The sequence below is a fragment of the Branchiostoma lanceolatum genome, chromosome 1 (assembly GCF_035083965.1).
Source record: "Branchiostoma lanceolatum isolate klBraLanc5 chromosome 1, klBraLanc5.hap2, whole genome shotgun sequence".
NCBI lineage: Eukaryota > Metazoa > Chordata > Leptocardii > Amphioxiformes > Branchiostomatidae > Branchiostoma > Branchiostoma lanceolatum.
In genome coordinates this window covers 44,343,969-44,358,995 of record NC_089722.1, presented here as the reverse complement: position 1 = coordinate 44,358,995, position 15,027 = coordinate 44,343,969, and the positions used below count along the sequence as shown (strand labels likewise).

Below are 15,027 nucleotides of genomic sequence, written 5' to 3'. Positions count from 1 at the left end.
AGATGTTTTGCCCGGCGAAGTGAGCTGATACAGTCTGGCAGGAATGTGCGCTAAGTGAGCCCTGGGGAGGGCGGGGAGTGTGTTCCCCCAGGGGGGGGGGGGGGGGGGGGGGGGGGCAGGCTACTTATCGAGCCCTGGAGTTGTGATGGGGGGGGGGGGGTCGCAGTTACAATGTCATACCTGCGACCTAAGCTCAGTACAGAGGGGTGGCGGGTTTCTCATCAGTGCAGAGGGGACAGGGTTTTTGTCTGCTCGCTGGTTCACAAGATTTCCCTGCTACGTGCGGTTATTCCCTTGTACACACACAATCACACAATTATGCCCCTGCACAGGGTTTCTCCCATGCACACAATTTCTGATGATGTATACCATAGATTTGATGTATGGTTGTTTTATTTTTATTTATTGGTTTGGCTGTTTTTGAAGTGACACACAGCCAGGGCTGCCCAACTAGCCTGAGGCTATTACAAAATGCATGTTTGTTCTGTGATTATTACATGATTTTGTATTGATGTACTGCATGCACAGGACCACAGGAAGAATAACAGAAATGTCTAGCTAAATATGGACACAAATAAAGTTCCCCCATACCACCATGTCCACATGTATTATCCCAGTCCCACATGTATTATCCCACTTTTCCTAGTCCCACCTTGTCCACATGTATTATCCCAGTCCCACATATATTATCCCAGTCCAACCATGCCCACATATATTATCATCAGCTCCATTGAACTGTATGCATGTCAGTGACCTGGCGTGACCTCTGACCTAACGGGTCGTGTTTTTGTTGTTTTCCGCAGATAGAGGACGCCATGCTGATGTTCGACAAGCAGACCAATAGGCATAGAGGTGAGCAGAGCAAAGCAACAACACACAAATAAACTACTGTTTACATCGCAACAAGGTTAATCGGGGAGGTCACCTTGACAAGGGGGGAGGGGGGCGCTGTTCCATATAAGCATAGAGGTGAGCAGCCAGAACAATAACACAAATAAACCACAAACCGACACTGTATACACCACAACAAGGTCAAGCTGGGAGGTCACCTTCATAAGGGGGAGGGGGGCGGGCGTTCCATAGAGGTGACCTGGATAATTTCCCTGCTTCCACAGTCACAGGAAAGCAGTGTGAACCAGTGCTGCTTTTCATGTCGCAAAAGGAGCTGCCTCAACTTTCAGGTGGAAAATATGGTCTTTTTCCATCTTGTAGACTTTGCCAAAGTGGCCCATAGTGAGGGCCTCTTGCACACTTCAGTATTGTGATGTTGCAGGGGTGTTTTAGTCAAGAAGGGAAAGTATTTTGCCTCAAGGAGAAGGTGAAGGTCACCTTGAGGTGCCTTTGTCCCAGTCTGGGCAGGGGAAGGGCATTTAAAGACTTCTTAAATACTTAAGGCTGCCCTTTAAAGTTGGCCGATTGTCAGTCTGTGATGTTGGAAGTTCCACTGACGTATGACAGACCCTAAACACAGTTGGTGTGGGGAATGTTGATTTTGTGTTTGGAAACTCGACGTTTTCCACTGGCCGCTGTTGAAAGAAATACTTTTGAGATAAAGTCATTGATATCGAGCGGAAGTGGCCAAATTAGGTTATGGTGCAAGAACAAGGGAAGTAAAACAATAAACACGGAATCACTTACACGATATGAAGGGCATAACGATATAGCAGACATGAAGGGCATAAGGATATAGCAGACATGAAGGGCATAACGATATAGCAGACATGATTGGGACTAGATGACAACTGATGTTTCCCTTACATGTGGGTCAGTGACCCCGGTGTACTCGGAAGTAGGGCTGAAGTCTGACTCGGATTAATCCCCACATACACGATGCTCCAGCCATATCAGACTGGGGAAGCTTACTGATACCAACAGCAGGAAAGGTAGAGCCTACAAAAGTACACTTCACTTTGAGGTAGCTCGCTGATATCAAAGGTCTGTAGAGTTATAAGCCCGTTCATTCATTATTAGACCAGGTAAGAGGTCAAGGGAGGTGAGGTGAGACTAGGTAAAGGGGATGCCTGTGGAGGGAAGCTTGGTCTCTATGTTGGAGCCTACAAATGACTATCTTCTTTGTTATGAGACATCTGGCTGATATAAAAGGCCTCCACTAATGGCTTCAGTAGGTACAAGATGGTTTTATTGGATGTCAGCAATGCCACAGAATAAAGACTGAGGTACAATAGTTACCTTCTGTAGTGGGCTGATGGTTCAGAATTCCTTTGTAGTGTCTGTAATGTCCCTGTAACCGGTGAGCCGGCTTCTGTCAGGACTCTTGGTTTCCGGTCCGGTTTATCCGCTGGATCTGTTCTGATCTGCCACCTGCACTTCGGCTCAGAAGCCTGTCGTTCGGCCGGGTGCTGAAAAGGGCCTGACCCGTCCTACGTCCACAGGAACCATACCTGCTCCACGTCCATGTCTCTGTACTCTGTTTACAAGAACAGCAAAGAAGGGAAGTTCAGCTTGGTGTGATGTACCCGCAGGTTATAGACATACGGTGTGATGTACCCACAGGTTATAGACATACACCAGGTTACAATAATTCGTTTTCACATTTCTTGGACATTTCTAATCAAAGATGCTAGGAGGAAAACTTGAACCTGACTCTATTCACTCTTTGAAACAACTGTGTACCAAAGTACAGACTTATCCCAAGGACAGTACTTTTTAGATTAATTCTGAGAACCAGCCAGTTGTCCTGGAGTGGCCCATGTTGCTGGAAGTTATCTACATGAAGAGGAAGTTGTTGGGTCGTCGGAAGGCTTTGATGCCCGGGAGTAACTGCACAGCTGATCGCTCGTTAGAACCTGCCAGAAGGGGCGACCCGAGGGACTTGAACTTGTGTACTGGCTCTTCCTCAAGTTCAAGGTCAAGCTGGGGTGATGACCCTGACCCATCCACCATGGTGAAGTATGACAGTAGCCTGGCCTTGGAGGCACGATAGTAAAAGTGTTTGGGAGGGTTTGAGCTGAGACATGAGCAGTGAAAGTGTTTGGGGAGGTTTGAGCTCAGACATGAGCAGTGAAAGTGTTTGGGAAGGTTTGAGCTGAGACATGAGCAGTGAAAGTGTTTGGGAAGGTTTGAGCTGAGACATGAGCAGTGAAAGTGTTTGGGGAGGTTTGAGCTCAGACATGAGCAGTGAAAGTGTTTGGGAAGGTTTGAGCTCAGACATGAGCAGTGAAAGTGTTTGGGGAGGTTTGAGCTCAGACATGAGCAGTGAAAGTGTTTGGGGAGGGTTTGAGCTGAGACATGAGCAGTGAAAGTGTTTGGGGAGGTTTGAGCTCAGACATGAGCAGTGAAAGTGTTTGGGAAGGTTTGAGCTGAGACATGAGCAGTGAAAGTGTTTGGTAAGGTTTGAGCTGAGACATGAGCAGTGAAAGTGTTTGGGGAGGTTTGAGCTGAGACATGAGCAGTGAAAGTGTTTGGGGAGGTTTGAGCTGAGACATGAGCAGTGAAAGTGTTTGGGAAGGTTTGAGCTGAGACATGAGCAGTGAAAGTGTTTGGGAAGGTTTGAGCTGAGACATGAGCAGTGAAAGTGTTTGGGGAGGTTTGAGCTGAGACATGAGCAGTGAAAGTGTTTGGGGAGGTTTGAGCTGAGACATGAGCAGTGAAAGTGTTTGGGGAGGTTTGAGCTGAGACATGAGCAGTGAAAGTGTTTGGGGAGGGTTTGAGCTGAGACATGAGCAGTGAAAGTGTTTGGGGAGGTTTGAGCTCAGACATGAGCAGTGAAAGTGTTTGGGAAGGTTTGAGCTGAGACATGCGCAGTGAAAGTGTTTGGGAAGGTTTGAGCTGAGACATGAGCAGTGAAAGTGTTTGGGGAGGTTTGAGCTCAGACATGAGCAGTGAAAGTGTTTGGGAAGGTTTGAGCTGAGACATGAGCAGTGAAAGTGTTTGGGAAGGTTTGAGCTGAGACATGAGCAGTGAAAGTGTTTGGGGAGGTTTGAGCTGAGACATGAGCAGTGAAAGTGTTTGGGGAGGGTTTGAGCTGAGACATGAGCAGTGAAAGTGTTTGGGGAGGTTTGAGCTGAGACATGAGCAGTGAAAGTGTTTGGGGAGGTTTGAGCTGAGACATGAGCAGTGAAAGTGTTTGGGAAGGTTTGAGCTGAGACATGAGCAGTGAAAGTGTTTGGGAAGGTTTGAGCTGAGACATGAGCAGTGAAAGTGTTTGGGGAGGTTTGAGCTGAGACATGAGCAGTGAAAGTGTTTGGGAAGGTTTGAGCTGAGACATGAGCAGTGAAAGTGTTTGGGAAGGTTTGAGCTCAGACATGAGCAGTGAAAGTGTTTGGGGAGGTTTGAGCTGAGACATGCGCAGTGAAAGTGTTTGGGAAGGTTTGAGCTCAGACATGAGCAGTGAAAGTGTTTGGGAGGGTTTGAGCTGAGACATGAGCAGTGAAAGTGTTTGGGAAGGTTTGAGCTGAGACATGAGCAGTGAAAGTGTTTGGGAAGGTTTGAGCTGAGACATGAGCAGTGAAAGTGTTTGGGAGGGTTTGAGCTGAGACATGAGCAGTGAAAGTGTTTGGGAAGGTTTGAGCTGAGGCATGAGCAGTGAAAGTGTTTGGGAGGGTTTGAGCTGAGACATGAGCAGTGAAAGTGTTTGGGAGGGTTTGAGCAGTGAAAGTGTTTGGGAAGGTTTGAGCAGTGCCCCATGTACAGGCAGGTGTATAACTGCCAGTGCCCCATGTAGGCAGTAAGCAGGCTGCTGGTAACCAGTAATGAGATTAGTCTGGCCCAGATTGGGTTAGACCTGCCCAGGCTGCACCATCAACAGGGCCGCACAGGTGTCAATCTCAGGCTGGGATGGGAGAAAACATCTGACTTACTGGTCCACCCCCCCCTCAGTTAACCCTCTTTCAACCGTGCCCCCCTCACATTAACCCTCCTTCAACCATAGTCTCCCACATTGAACCGTGGTCCCCTCCACGTTACCCCTCCTCCAACCGTGGTGTAGCCGCTTTGCTGTCATAAATTTGCTAAGGAAACGGTTGGGCTGGAGACAGCTGTGTGTGTTTGACATGGAGCAAGCCAGAGGAAATTTAACCACACCAGGCAAAACACACCGCCTGTTTCTCTCTGCCATCAGTAACAACAAAGGCAACTCAAGCAAAGGTAGCGCCGTCCCAGAACATAACGTGCTTACACAGGACCTCGTTTCTGTTGGGTGTTTGGTAAAGTTTGCACCAGAATTTTGTCCATTGCATATAACATCTTTTCAGATTTGGAAAATATGCACATCATCCTCTCATATGTGAATACGACTTGATAGTTATACAATACGTTCTGTTGAAGTGCGAGCTAAGGTGTTTTGTTGATTTTGGCCGGCCTCTGAAAGGTGTGTGGGTAGGAGCTGATTTTGGCTGGCCTCCATGACACTGCTTGTAACACAAGTCAACCCCCTCCCCCCAGCAAGGCCTGCAGACAGGAGTGACAAATGGCCGCAGGGCTGGCCTGTAGCCAAACATGTAGCCTTGCCACAAATGTAGCAGGGCACAGAGGTAACCTGGGGTCGCCAGCACAAATCCAAACCAGCGACTTGACAGCAGCAGAGAAGGGAAAGTTGGTGCTGCTAATCAGGACCCTTTTCTGGCCAGACAAAACTGGGTAGATTCAAACCTGGGTTATCAGTAAGATTGGACGTTCATGATATAGTCTAGCTATAGAAGGCCGTATTGTTATCATTATAAGAAAGGGAGAGAAGTTGCCAGGCATCGGGAGGTGGCAGTAAGCCAGCCTGGAGGGTGTTTTATGTCTGAGGTTATTGAAGAGAGGTTAATATTTGCGGAGAAGGGAAAAGCTGAGGTGACATAACTATAGCGGAGCAGTTGGTGGTGTTATCATTACATGAACACCACCTGCAGGCATTGACAGGGAGAGAGCCCCGGGGGTGGGTTTGTCTGAGGGCTTTAAAGAGAGGTTGATATTTGTTGGTAGAGAAGAACAAACGGCGGCTACAGACTTAAAGAAAGACTCCAGACATGCGAGGTGGTAACAAGGAAGGTCGCACACGGCCAGGAGACACGTGAAGGTCGCGCCTGTCGCTGTTCTGCTGTGATGTTGGAATTATGTCATCAGGACAGCCGATCAGTCGGCAGGGCTGGGAATATTTGGTGCACCCAGAATCGGAGCGGTGCACCTACAGTACTTATGGACACATATTGTAGGCTCTAGGGCAAAGGTACTGTTGTACACTAGTATGCAGAAAATTCTTGAAATTTAAGAAGCAATATAACCTTTTGTTGTACTTTGATGTCTTACTTGTTGGAAATTTTGAAGTTACCTACAGAATCACAACTTGAAGTTCTTCAGAGAATAAGAAGGGTTTGTAAGTAGGTTTTGTTGACATTCTGCTGTTTTCCATTGTGCACCCAAAATTCATCCTGTGCACCAAAATGTCCAGGTTAGGCGCATTAGTGCACCTATTCGTATTCCCAAAAGTGAATGCCCTGCAGACTCGGAGCGGTTTGGGGAAATTACAGGACAAGCTGAGAGATTTACAGTCGAGGAGAGGGTTGGGGGGACAGAGCTGTCGTCTGGTCGGACGGGGTATTTATGGGCCGGCAGTGAAAGGGCAGGCCTGCTCCGGGAGGGCATGTTGGGAAACCGGGAGTGTTCTTCGAGTGATTACAGCTAATGAGAGACGTTTTGTTACGTGGCAATTATGGAGACATTTCGCTACATTAAGCCGACATTTTGCTACTTGTCTATTATGTGGGTTAAGAGGACATTTGTTACATTTAGCCAAAGTTTTGTTACGTGGCCATTATGGGGTTCAGCTGACATTTTGTTACATGTCTGTTATGTGGCTAAGGGGACATTTTGTTACATGTCTATTATGTGGCTAAGGGGACATTTTGTTACATGTCTATTATGTGGCTAAGGGGACATTTTGTTACATTCACGTGTGACGTATTGTTACGTGTCAGTTTGGTGTGTAAAATTTCTGCCCTTCTAGTTTAGCACTGGTTAGGAAAGGCACTGCGATCTAAATAAGGAGAATTCTAACATGTGGCAGGACAGCTCTGTTATAACAAGTATGGTACATGCGGTTTAGCATTGTCAAATTAAAACTGAGTTTGGATTTGAAGTTTACTTTCTTTTTCTCTGTCAGTTGGATTTGAGCAGTGAAGGGTATTGGAGTTCTGACTGTTGGACCTCTAGCCATTATAGCAACTGCAGAAAAAGGCATCATATCACAAATAGCCTCTTCCAGGCTCCAGAGGTGGCTGGGAAGAGTTGAAATTGGCCAAATAGACAGATAACATGCCGGGGGAGTTAGCTACCCGGGAGTACAGTTAGCCCACGCCCAAGTCTGTTTGGCCAATTTCTACTTTTTCCAGCCACCTCTGGAGCCTGTAAGAGGCTATTTGTGAAGCCTGGAAGAGGCTGATGACAGAGCCTCCCATCAGGTGGTGTGGTTGTGATGGAAATGGCCTTGATGGAAAGTGCTGTTGGTTTGCGGGATGGAAAGTTGGGAATTGTTTCTGGTAATGCCGTACTTAGGTGCAAATGACAAAGCTGATCGCCTTGTTTGGGTGCAAATTGGGACTCAGAAGAGTCGTTTTGTTAATTAGAGACCAGATGACGACGTAATCGGCACATGTGATTTTCACGCGGAAAACACCAGGGGGGGGGGGGAAGTTCAGATGGAACAATGTGTGTGGAAGTGGCCTGGGTTCCCAAGGATTTTCTGTTTATTCATTCTCAACGACCTTGTCTCATTCTGCACATGAGTATGGAATCTCTAAGGATATTTAAAAAAGACTAGTTGTGTTCTAAGGATGTTTAAGGAAGGCTGTTTGTTCTAAGATTCCCAGAGAGAGAGAGAGAGTTGAGGTTTTATGTAGGGGTGACACTATGACCTTGAAGGTCATGACCTTGTAATAATTTGACCTTTTAGAATGTTTTGTCGTTTTTGCTGGGTTCCTGCCGTAGGTTGCGGAGGAGTAAGGTCATCGGCTTGTTCCAGTTTAATCAGGTATAAAAGCAGGTGACTTTGACTCCCGTGTCCTTGAGATTTGTCCTTGCCGAATGAAAAACGTGACGAATCCGGAGGCAGGATGGATGCGGGAGGGGGGATCACATGAGAACTAATTGCGGAGGAATTAGTCCGCACGAAAGACGGCCGGTAACGCCCTCTGACGCTTCAATGACAAATTTGTTACGGAGGTGACGCATAGATAATGAGTTGCCGTGACGACGGGACAGTTTTAATTATGATATTAATGCTGGACTGACAGATGGGCCCCAGCAGACTTCGGGTGACACTATTGTCATTCTCACCTTCAAACCTGGAGCTCCATTTCACATTGCAGGACAGAATGTCTGACGTAGAATGGTGTAATGGAACAACTGGGAGTATATCCTGATATCAGGACATGGTTGTGACACTGATGATCATTGCAAAAGCTGTATTATTCGCACCTTCACTCCTGTTCACTCAATGCAGGACACAATGCCTAGCAGTAGTACAGATGGTGTAATGGAAAAGAAACGACATGTAATATCAGGACATGATTGAGACATTGATGATCATTGCAAAAGCTTTCTTTAGTCTCTGCAGTTAGTTTTAAATCTAGCACCAAAATTGGCCACAGGGTGCTACACTGTTTAAGCCTTTATGAAATATAATGATCTCTGTATGGCCTTGCACACTCGTGCTAAATGCAGTGACTAGATATCATTACCTGGAGTGTTGATGGTGAACAAGAGAAGAGACAATAAATTTAAACATATACAGCTATGCTACCCCTTAACCTATCGTATACTTGATGTTCTCAGCACCTAACGCCCCCCCCCCCCTCTGAAGCACTCCATCGCCTGTCATACAGCAAACGCTGCGTCCCTCTCAGCCTTCTGTATGGATTAGTGTCAACATCAACACAGCTAAGACTTGAATCCTGACGTCTTCACAGCAGCACATTTCACATGCCTCCTAGTCTAAATGTTTTTTCCTGGGTCTGTTTCTATAAGGGAAAACTAACAGAACTAAGACTTCAATCCCGACGTCTTCACAGCAGCACGCTTCCCATGCCTCCTAGTCTAAATGTTTCCCTCCAAGTGTGTGTCTGTAGGGGAAAACTAACACGACTAAGTCTTTAAACCCGACGTCCTTACAGCAACCCACTTCGCATGCCTCCAGTCTAAATGTTTTTCCCCAGGTGTGTGTCTGTGGGGGAAAACTAACACGACTAAGTCTTTAAACCCGACGTCCTTACAACAGTCTCCTAGTCTAAATGTTTCCCTCCAAGTGTGTGTCTGTAGGGGAAAACTAACATCACTAAGTCCTTAAACCTGACGTCCTTACAGAAATGCACTTCCCATGCCTCTTAGTCTAAATGTTTCCCTCCAAGTGTGTGTCTGCAGGGGAAAACTAACACGACTAAGTCTTTAAACCCGACGTCCTTACAGCAACCCACTTCGCATGCCTCCAGTCTAAATGTTTTTCCCCAGGTGTGTACCTATAAGGGAAAACTAACACGGCCTGTGGTTGCTGATATTTTGGTAAGCTGGTTCCAGACTTTATTTGGGAGTGCCGGCACGCGACCTGCTCTATCCAGCGCGGGGACTAATGGCACAGGTATGTCTGGAGGTGCTAAACAAATTACCCTGATGACATTAGTAATTAGGATCCGCCCGGGAGCAAAACAGGGAGATTTCCGCGCACTGTTAGCGCAGACGAGCCCAGTTGTGTAAATGTTATATCTGGAGCTCTGCACGGAGAGCTGTTGTCATAGCGCCGCTCTGTCGCCTGTCGAACGGGGCTCTGCAGCGTTTGGGATTCTGTAGGCGGCCTGCGGCTTAGCTGGACAAGCAGGATCTGGCCGGGGGCTTAGGCCACTTCTCGCACACGCTGGCTCTGTGCAGTGGTCAGTACTGGCCGGGGGTTTAGGACACTTCTCGCACACGCTTGCTCTGTCCAGTGGTCAGTACTGGCCGGGGGTTTAGGCCACTTCTCGCACACGCTTGCTCTGTCCAGTGGTCAGTACTGGCCAGGGGCTTAGGCCACTTCTCGCACACGCTTGCTCTGTCCAGTGGTCAGTACTGTTGGTCCTGTGAAGGGAGTGAGTTCCTGTAGGAAATGTGGATGTTGGTCCTGTGAAGGGAGGCTCTGTGAGTTCCTGTAGGAAATGTTGGTCCTGTGAAGGGAGGCTCTTTGTGCAGTGCAACTGGCCAAATAAGGCTTTGGTGCAGCAGGTTTGTTGTGAGAGGGATTAAGCCAGAGGATTACCTCAGGAGGATCAGCTCGCTGAGAAGTTGGGTAAAAATCCTCCTTTTGGAGATCAGAGCAGAACCGAGCACAGACTAAGCTGTTCGTTACACAGCCTGGGCCGGATGTGACCTGTGGGGCTGTAACTGTGGCTGTGTGCAAGGTCGGGATGTAACCGTGGGTTTTACTTAGTCTGGGCTGTAACCGTGGGTTTTACTTAGTCTGGGCTGTAACCATGGGTTTTACAAAGTCTGGGATGTAACCGTGAGTTTTACAAAGTCTGGGATGTAACCGTGGGTTTTACTAAGTTATATTCCTTCATAACATGAGGAAACTGGTGTGCGGTCCTATGTCCCTGCCCCACAGCCATCAGTGTGCCAGACCCGTCCCAGGCTTCTGGCAGAACAGTGTCCCATCTCCCCCTGCTGGGAGGAGGCAGTGACTGATCACTGAAGCACTTGTTAGCACAAACTGTTGGTCCTAATTAACCCCCTGGCTGCTGTGTGACCATCAACCACCCTGTTTATGTATGAATTACACAGAAGTCGGCAGGCTGAGGGACGGGCACTAATTTGTTTGGAAGCTGGGGACAGGTTGGGACAGGAGAGCAAATTAAATAAAGCTGTGTGTGCCCGACCACAGGAGAAGTGGGCTGAACAGGAACTTGTGAGATCGCCAGCCGACTAGAAGTGTTTCATCCTCTTACGAAGCTCTTTTGCCTCTCGTCTGCGTTTGTTTAGGGCAGCTTCGTGTGTTGTGAAGTGTTTTTGGAGGAGGTTCTGAGAGCGGTTGCTCTCCTGCAGGTTTGTTCTGTGTGTGCACACAGCGAGACGATTAAAAACAGTTCTGGACGGAGAGTTCTCCAGGGCTCAAGTGGGTGTTTTGGTTGGTTAATTGGTGTTGGTGAGATCATACTATCTGTGAGTGTTTGCTGCTGGGTTAATGGAGCCAGTGGACAAACAGGACAGGGAAACATTAGTGCTGTGATCAGGCTGGGGGGACATTAGTGCTGTGATCAGGCTGGGGGGACATTAGTGCTGTGATCAGGCTGGGGGGACATTAGTGCTGTGATCAGGCTGGGGGGACATTAGTGCTGTGAGCAGGCTGGGGGAACATCAGTTCTCTGATTATATGAGCAAAGTGATTTCTACTCCTGTTAGCTTCCAGTTAGCTTTCTGATAGTTCCATGATTGCTTTTTGCTGAATTGAATTGTTCTGTAGCCCCAGGAAAATGGCCAAGCTGCCGACATCGTTTATCTGGTGAAATAAAGAATAGATGAAAGGAATGGAAGGTGCTGAGCTGAAAGGGTTTGAAAGTGATCTGTTCTGTTCAGCATTCCCTCGTTATTAAAATGCTGTTCACAGAACTTTGGACTCAGATTGTGAAACAAAAGCTGGATTAACCCTCACAGCGCTACGGGCGTGCTACACAAACTGTGCAGGTTACCTGGGAACCGACGCTGCAAGGGTTAAATTGAATCAAATAATGAAATGAAGACTTTTATTGAAGATTTTTGCCCAACTGTGATAAGTACACACAGACATATTTACAAACATACACAAGCATCCTGGTCTAGCATATCAGTCGGACTTGTCTCAATTCTTGGTAACCTTGAAAATGAAGGGTTTAGCTACGGTCGGTTTACAACAGAAAAGTTTGACAACACAATTTTGCTCACTGGAAATCTTCGTGACATGTGCTCTACAATCTGTAGACAGCTTGAGTTGGAACTGCAGATAAAGCCTTTGTTTCCTGCCCAAAGCTGTGAGTATCTGTGGCTCAGGTATGTAAAACACCTTGTGTGATTCGGCCCATCAGTACGGTAATCAGTTCCATTGTTCTGTAGAAACAGCTGTTACAGGGGGTCCACAGAAACAATGGCCAGGAATAAAAACTCGCCGGAAAAGGCAGGAAAACTGTTGTCAGAAGCAGCAGCTGTTTGGTAGGATACAAAACTCTCTGATAAACACTGAACTGAGCTCAGGACACACATGAGTGAAGTGAGCTCCCTGCTACTGTGGAGTTTGTAGGTCTGTGTTGGTGTGGAACTAATAGTCTATAACTGTGGAGGTGGTCTACTTTGTACTCTCCTTGGTTGTGAAATGAAACCCTACCGGTTGTTGGAGATCAGTTCCAACTAAAACTATCCCCACCATTTCCAACAGAAGCAAGCCCAACTCTACAACTTGGAGATCTGATACAAGCTAGTCCCACCATTTCCAACAGAAGCTAGCCTGTCTAAAGCTAGATACAGAAGCTCACCCAAGTCTAGAACTAAATACTACAGAAGCTCACCCAAGTCTAGAACTAAATACTACAGAAGCTCACCCAAGTCTAGAACTAAACACCGAGACTTTTACGGCCGTCCCGACATCGTGCGTTTTACTGTCCTGTTCCTGGAGCAGTTTTAGGAGGACGGTGGGGAACACGACGCTGATGAATTGGTCCAATTTGCATGAAACATGTCGGCCATTAGGGCAGTTATTAATTGATTGGCTGGTGTTTCAATTGGGTGCGAAGTGGTTGTATTAGAAGCGTCCCGACATCAATTGAGCCTGATTTACACCCATTTGACGGGCAAATTTGCATGTAACAAGGGCAGAGCCAAAGGAAAACACTGCTGACGGGAGGTTTTGTCAGCCTGTCTCGATCCATTTGTTTTGTAGCAGGAGAAAATGAAATTTGTCATCGCCTCCTTTGTACTCATCTGTCTGTTCATACAGAACAACGTTCTGATAGCTACATCCGGAATGGCAATTCTGTACAGAACAACGTTCTGATAGCTACATCCGGAATGGCAATTCTGGCTGTGAGGAGGAGAGATTTACCTGTGGTAGAAACAGTCAGACTCTGTACAAACCCACCTGTGCTAGAAACCAGTTTATCTCTGATAGAAACAGTTTTATCTGTGGTAGAGACAAGTTTACCTGTGCTAGAAACAAGTTTATCTCTGATAGAAACAGTTTTATCTGTGCTATGAACATTTAACCTGTGGTAGAGACAACTCCACCTGTGCTAGAAACAAGTTTATCTCTGATAGAAACAGTGTTACCTGTGCTAGAAACATTTTTACCTGTGCTAGAAACAACTTTACCTGTGCTAGAAACATTTTTACCTGTGCTAGAAACAGTCAGACTCTGTAGAACTCCACCAGGAGTGCTGCTGGCAGTTACTCCTATATAATCAGGTTGTGAGGTGTGAAGACGTTACAGGTTTCTGATGGGGGGGGGGCATTGTCTTAAAAGTGCAAACAGAAGTGCAAACATGTTACAGGTTTCAATCGGTAATCGGCATGGACTTGTGAATAGGGGGGGCATTGTCATTAGAAGTGCAAAAATGTTATAGGTTACTGATTTGGGCGGGGGTGCTTGTTAGAGGTGTGAAAATGTTACAGGTTACTTATGGGTAGGAGATGAGGGTGTGAAGGGGGCGGGGTGTGAAGGGGGCGGGGTGTGAGGGTGTTAAAGGGGTTGGGTTAACACCAGGGTGTTAATGAAAGACATGGAAACCGGTGTGAAGTGTGCGTAACTCCCCTCCAATAGCAGAGCTGTTTTTTTATTGTAAAACCTCATTTTGTGATGGTTTTGGAGATGGTAACACAGAGAGAGTGAAAACATTAAGTTTTTAAACCTATTTTGATGAAGTTGACTGGGATCCTAATTAGGCATGTTAAATCTAATCCGGCTTGTGCTAAGTTGGAGTTTGTGCTAAGTTGTAGCAAGGAGGTTAAATGGTTGTAGTTTCCCCCCACTGCCAAACCCGCTCCCACTGTCGGGAGTCGGGCTCGGCCGGCTGCCTTTGGTACAAGAATCCGGGCTGGAATTTTAAGGAGTTGTGAGGACTTTTGTGGGAGCAGAAGTGTCGAAGCTTTTAAGGAATCTTGGCACGGATGGGAGACGCTTCAAAAGGCCGGGCTGACGGATCCACCAGACTGGCAAGGGCTCGTTTCTCCAGGCCAGGCAGCGCATTTCCAGACGACTCTGCAGGGCCTGTTTCTCTAGACCTGTGCATTATTTACCGTGTTACGTATGTAGAGGTACTATTGTATACTAGTGTACAGGGCCGTGTTACGTATGTAGAGGTACTATTGTATACTAGTGTACAGGGCCGTGTTACGTATGTAGAGGTACTATTGTATACTAGTGTACAGGGCGTTCTTGACATTTAAGTGAAAGAAGGAATGATGAAACCTTTCTTGTATCACTTGTTAAAAATTTATGAAGTCAGCAATAGAATTTCCGATTCAAGCTGTGAAGAGAGTTTTGTAAATGGGTTTTGCTGACATTCTACTTTACTTGATATCCCCCAAAACAGATTTCGAGCCCTGCATTCGAATTTGTGGCCCCTGTAGGGTAGAAGAACCCAGAAGTTTCTCTGTGCACCATATGTTGACGTACTATCACCAGTGCACACACATATTCCCCCCCCCAAATGGATTTGGAGCCCTGTATCCGGGTTGGCGAGAAGCCCCAGTGTGGCAGGCACTTATCCTTGTGCACTGTCGGCTTCTACCTTCCCCCATCCCGGTACTACAGCCTGGCAGGCACTTATCCCCCACACTGATGGCTTCCCGGCCCTTGAGCCCCTGGAGCCCCCTCCCAGAGCCCCATGAGCCCCCTTCCCGCCCTCTCACAGAGACACATGTGCCGGGCGCCGCTCTAGAACCTCCTTTGTGCGGCACGAGGACCCTCCTTTTTGTCCTGCGAGTAGGTTGAGAAGAATGAGGGGGAACTGTTCATGAACTGAGCATGCCCAGAACTGACAGACTAATGGGCCGTTGGCATGGCAACGGTGAGTGTGGGTCGGAGGAATGTTGGAGTGT

General features: G+C 47.2%; 1 protein-coding gene across 11 annotated transcripts in view; it reads left to right on the top strand.

Annotated features, from left to right (window-relative positions):
- The window catches only part of LOC136425045 (RNA-binding protein Musashi homolog 2-like), a 113,439-nt gene that overhangs the window by 15,917 nt on the left and 82,495 nt on the right, over positions 1–15,027 (top strand). For all 11 annotated transcript variants that reach the window (XM_066413849.1, XM_066413839.1, XM_066413822.1 and 8 more), the window contains one exon: positions 804–852. In XM_066413849.1, the coding sequence (XP_066269946.1) occupies positions 804–852 (49 nt within the window). The remainder of the gene's footprint in view (positions 1–803; positions 853–15,027) is intronic.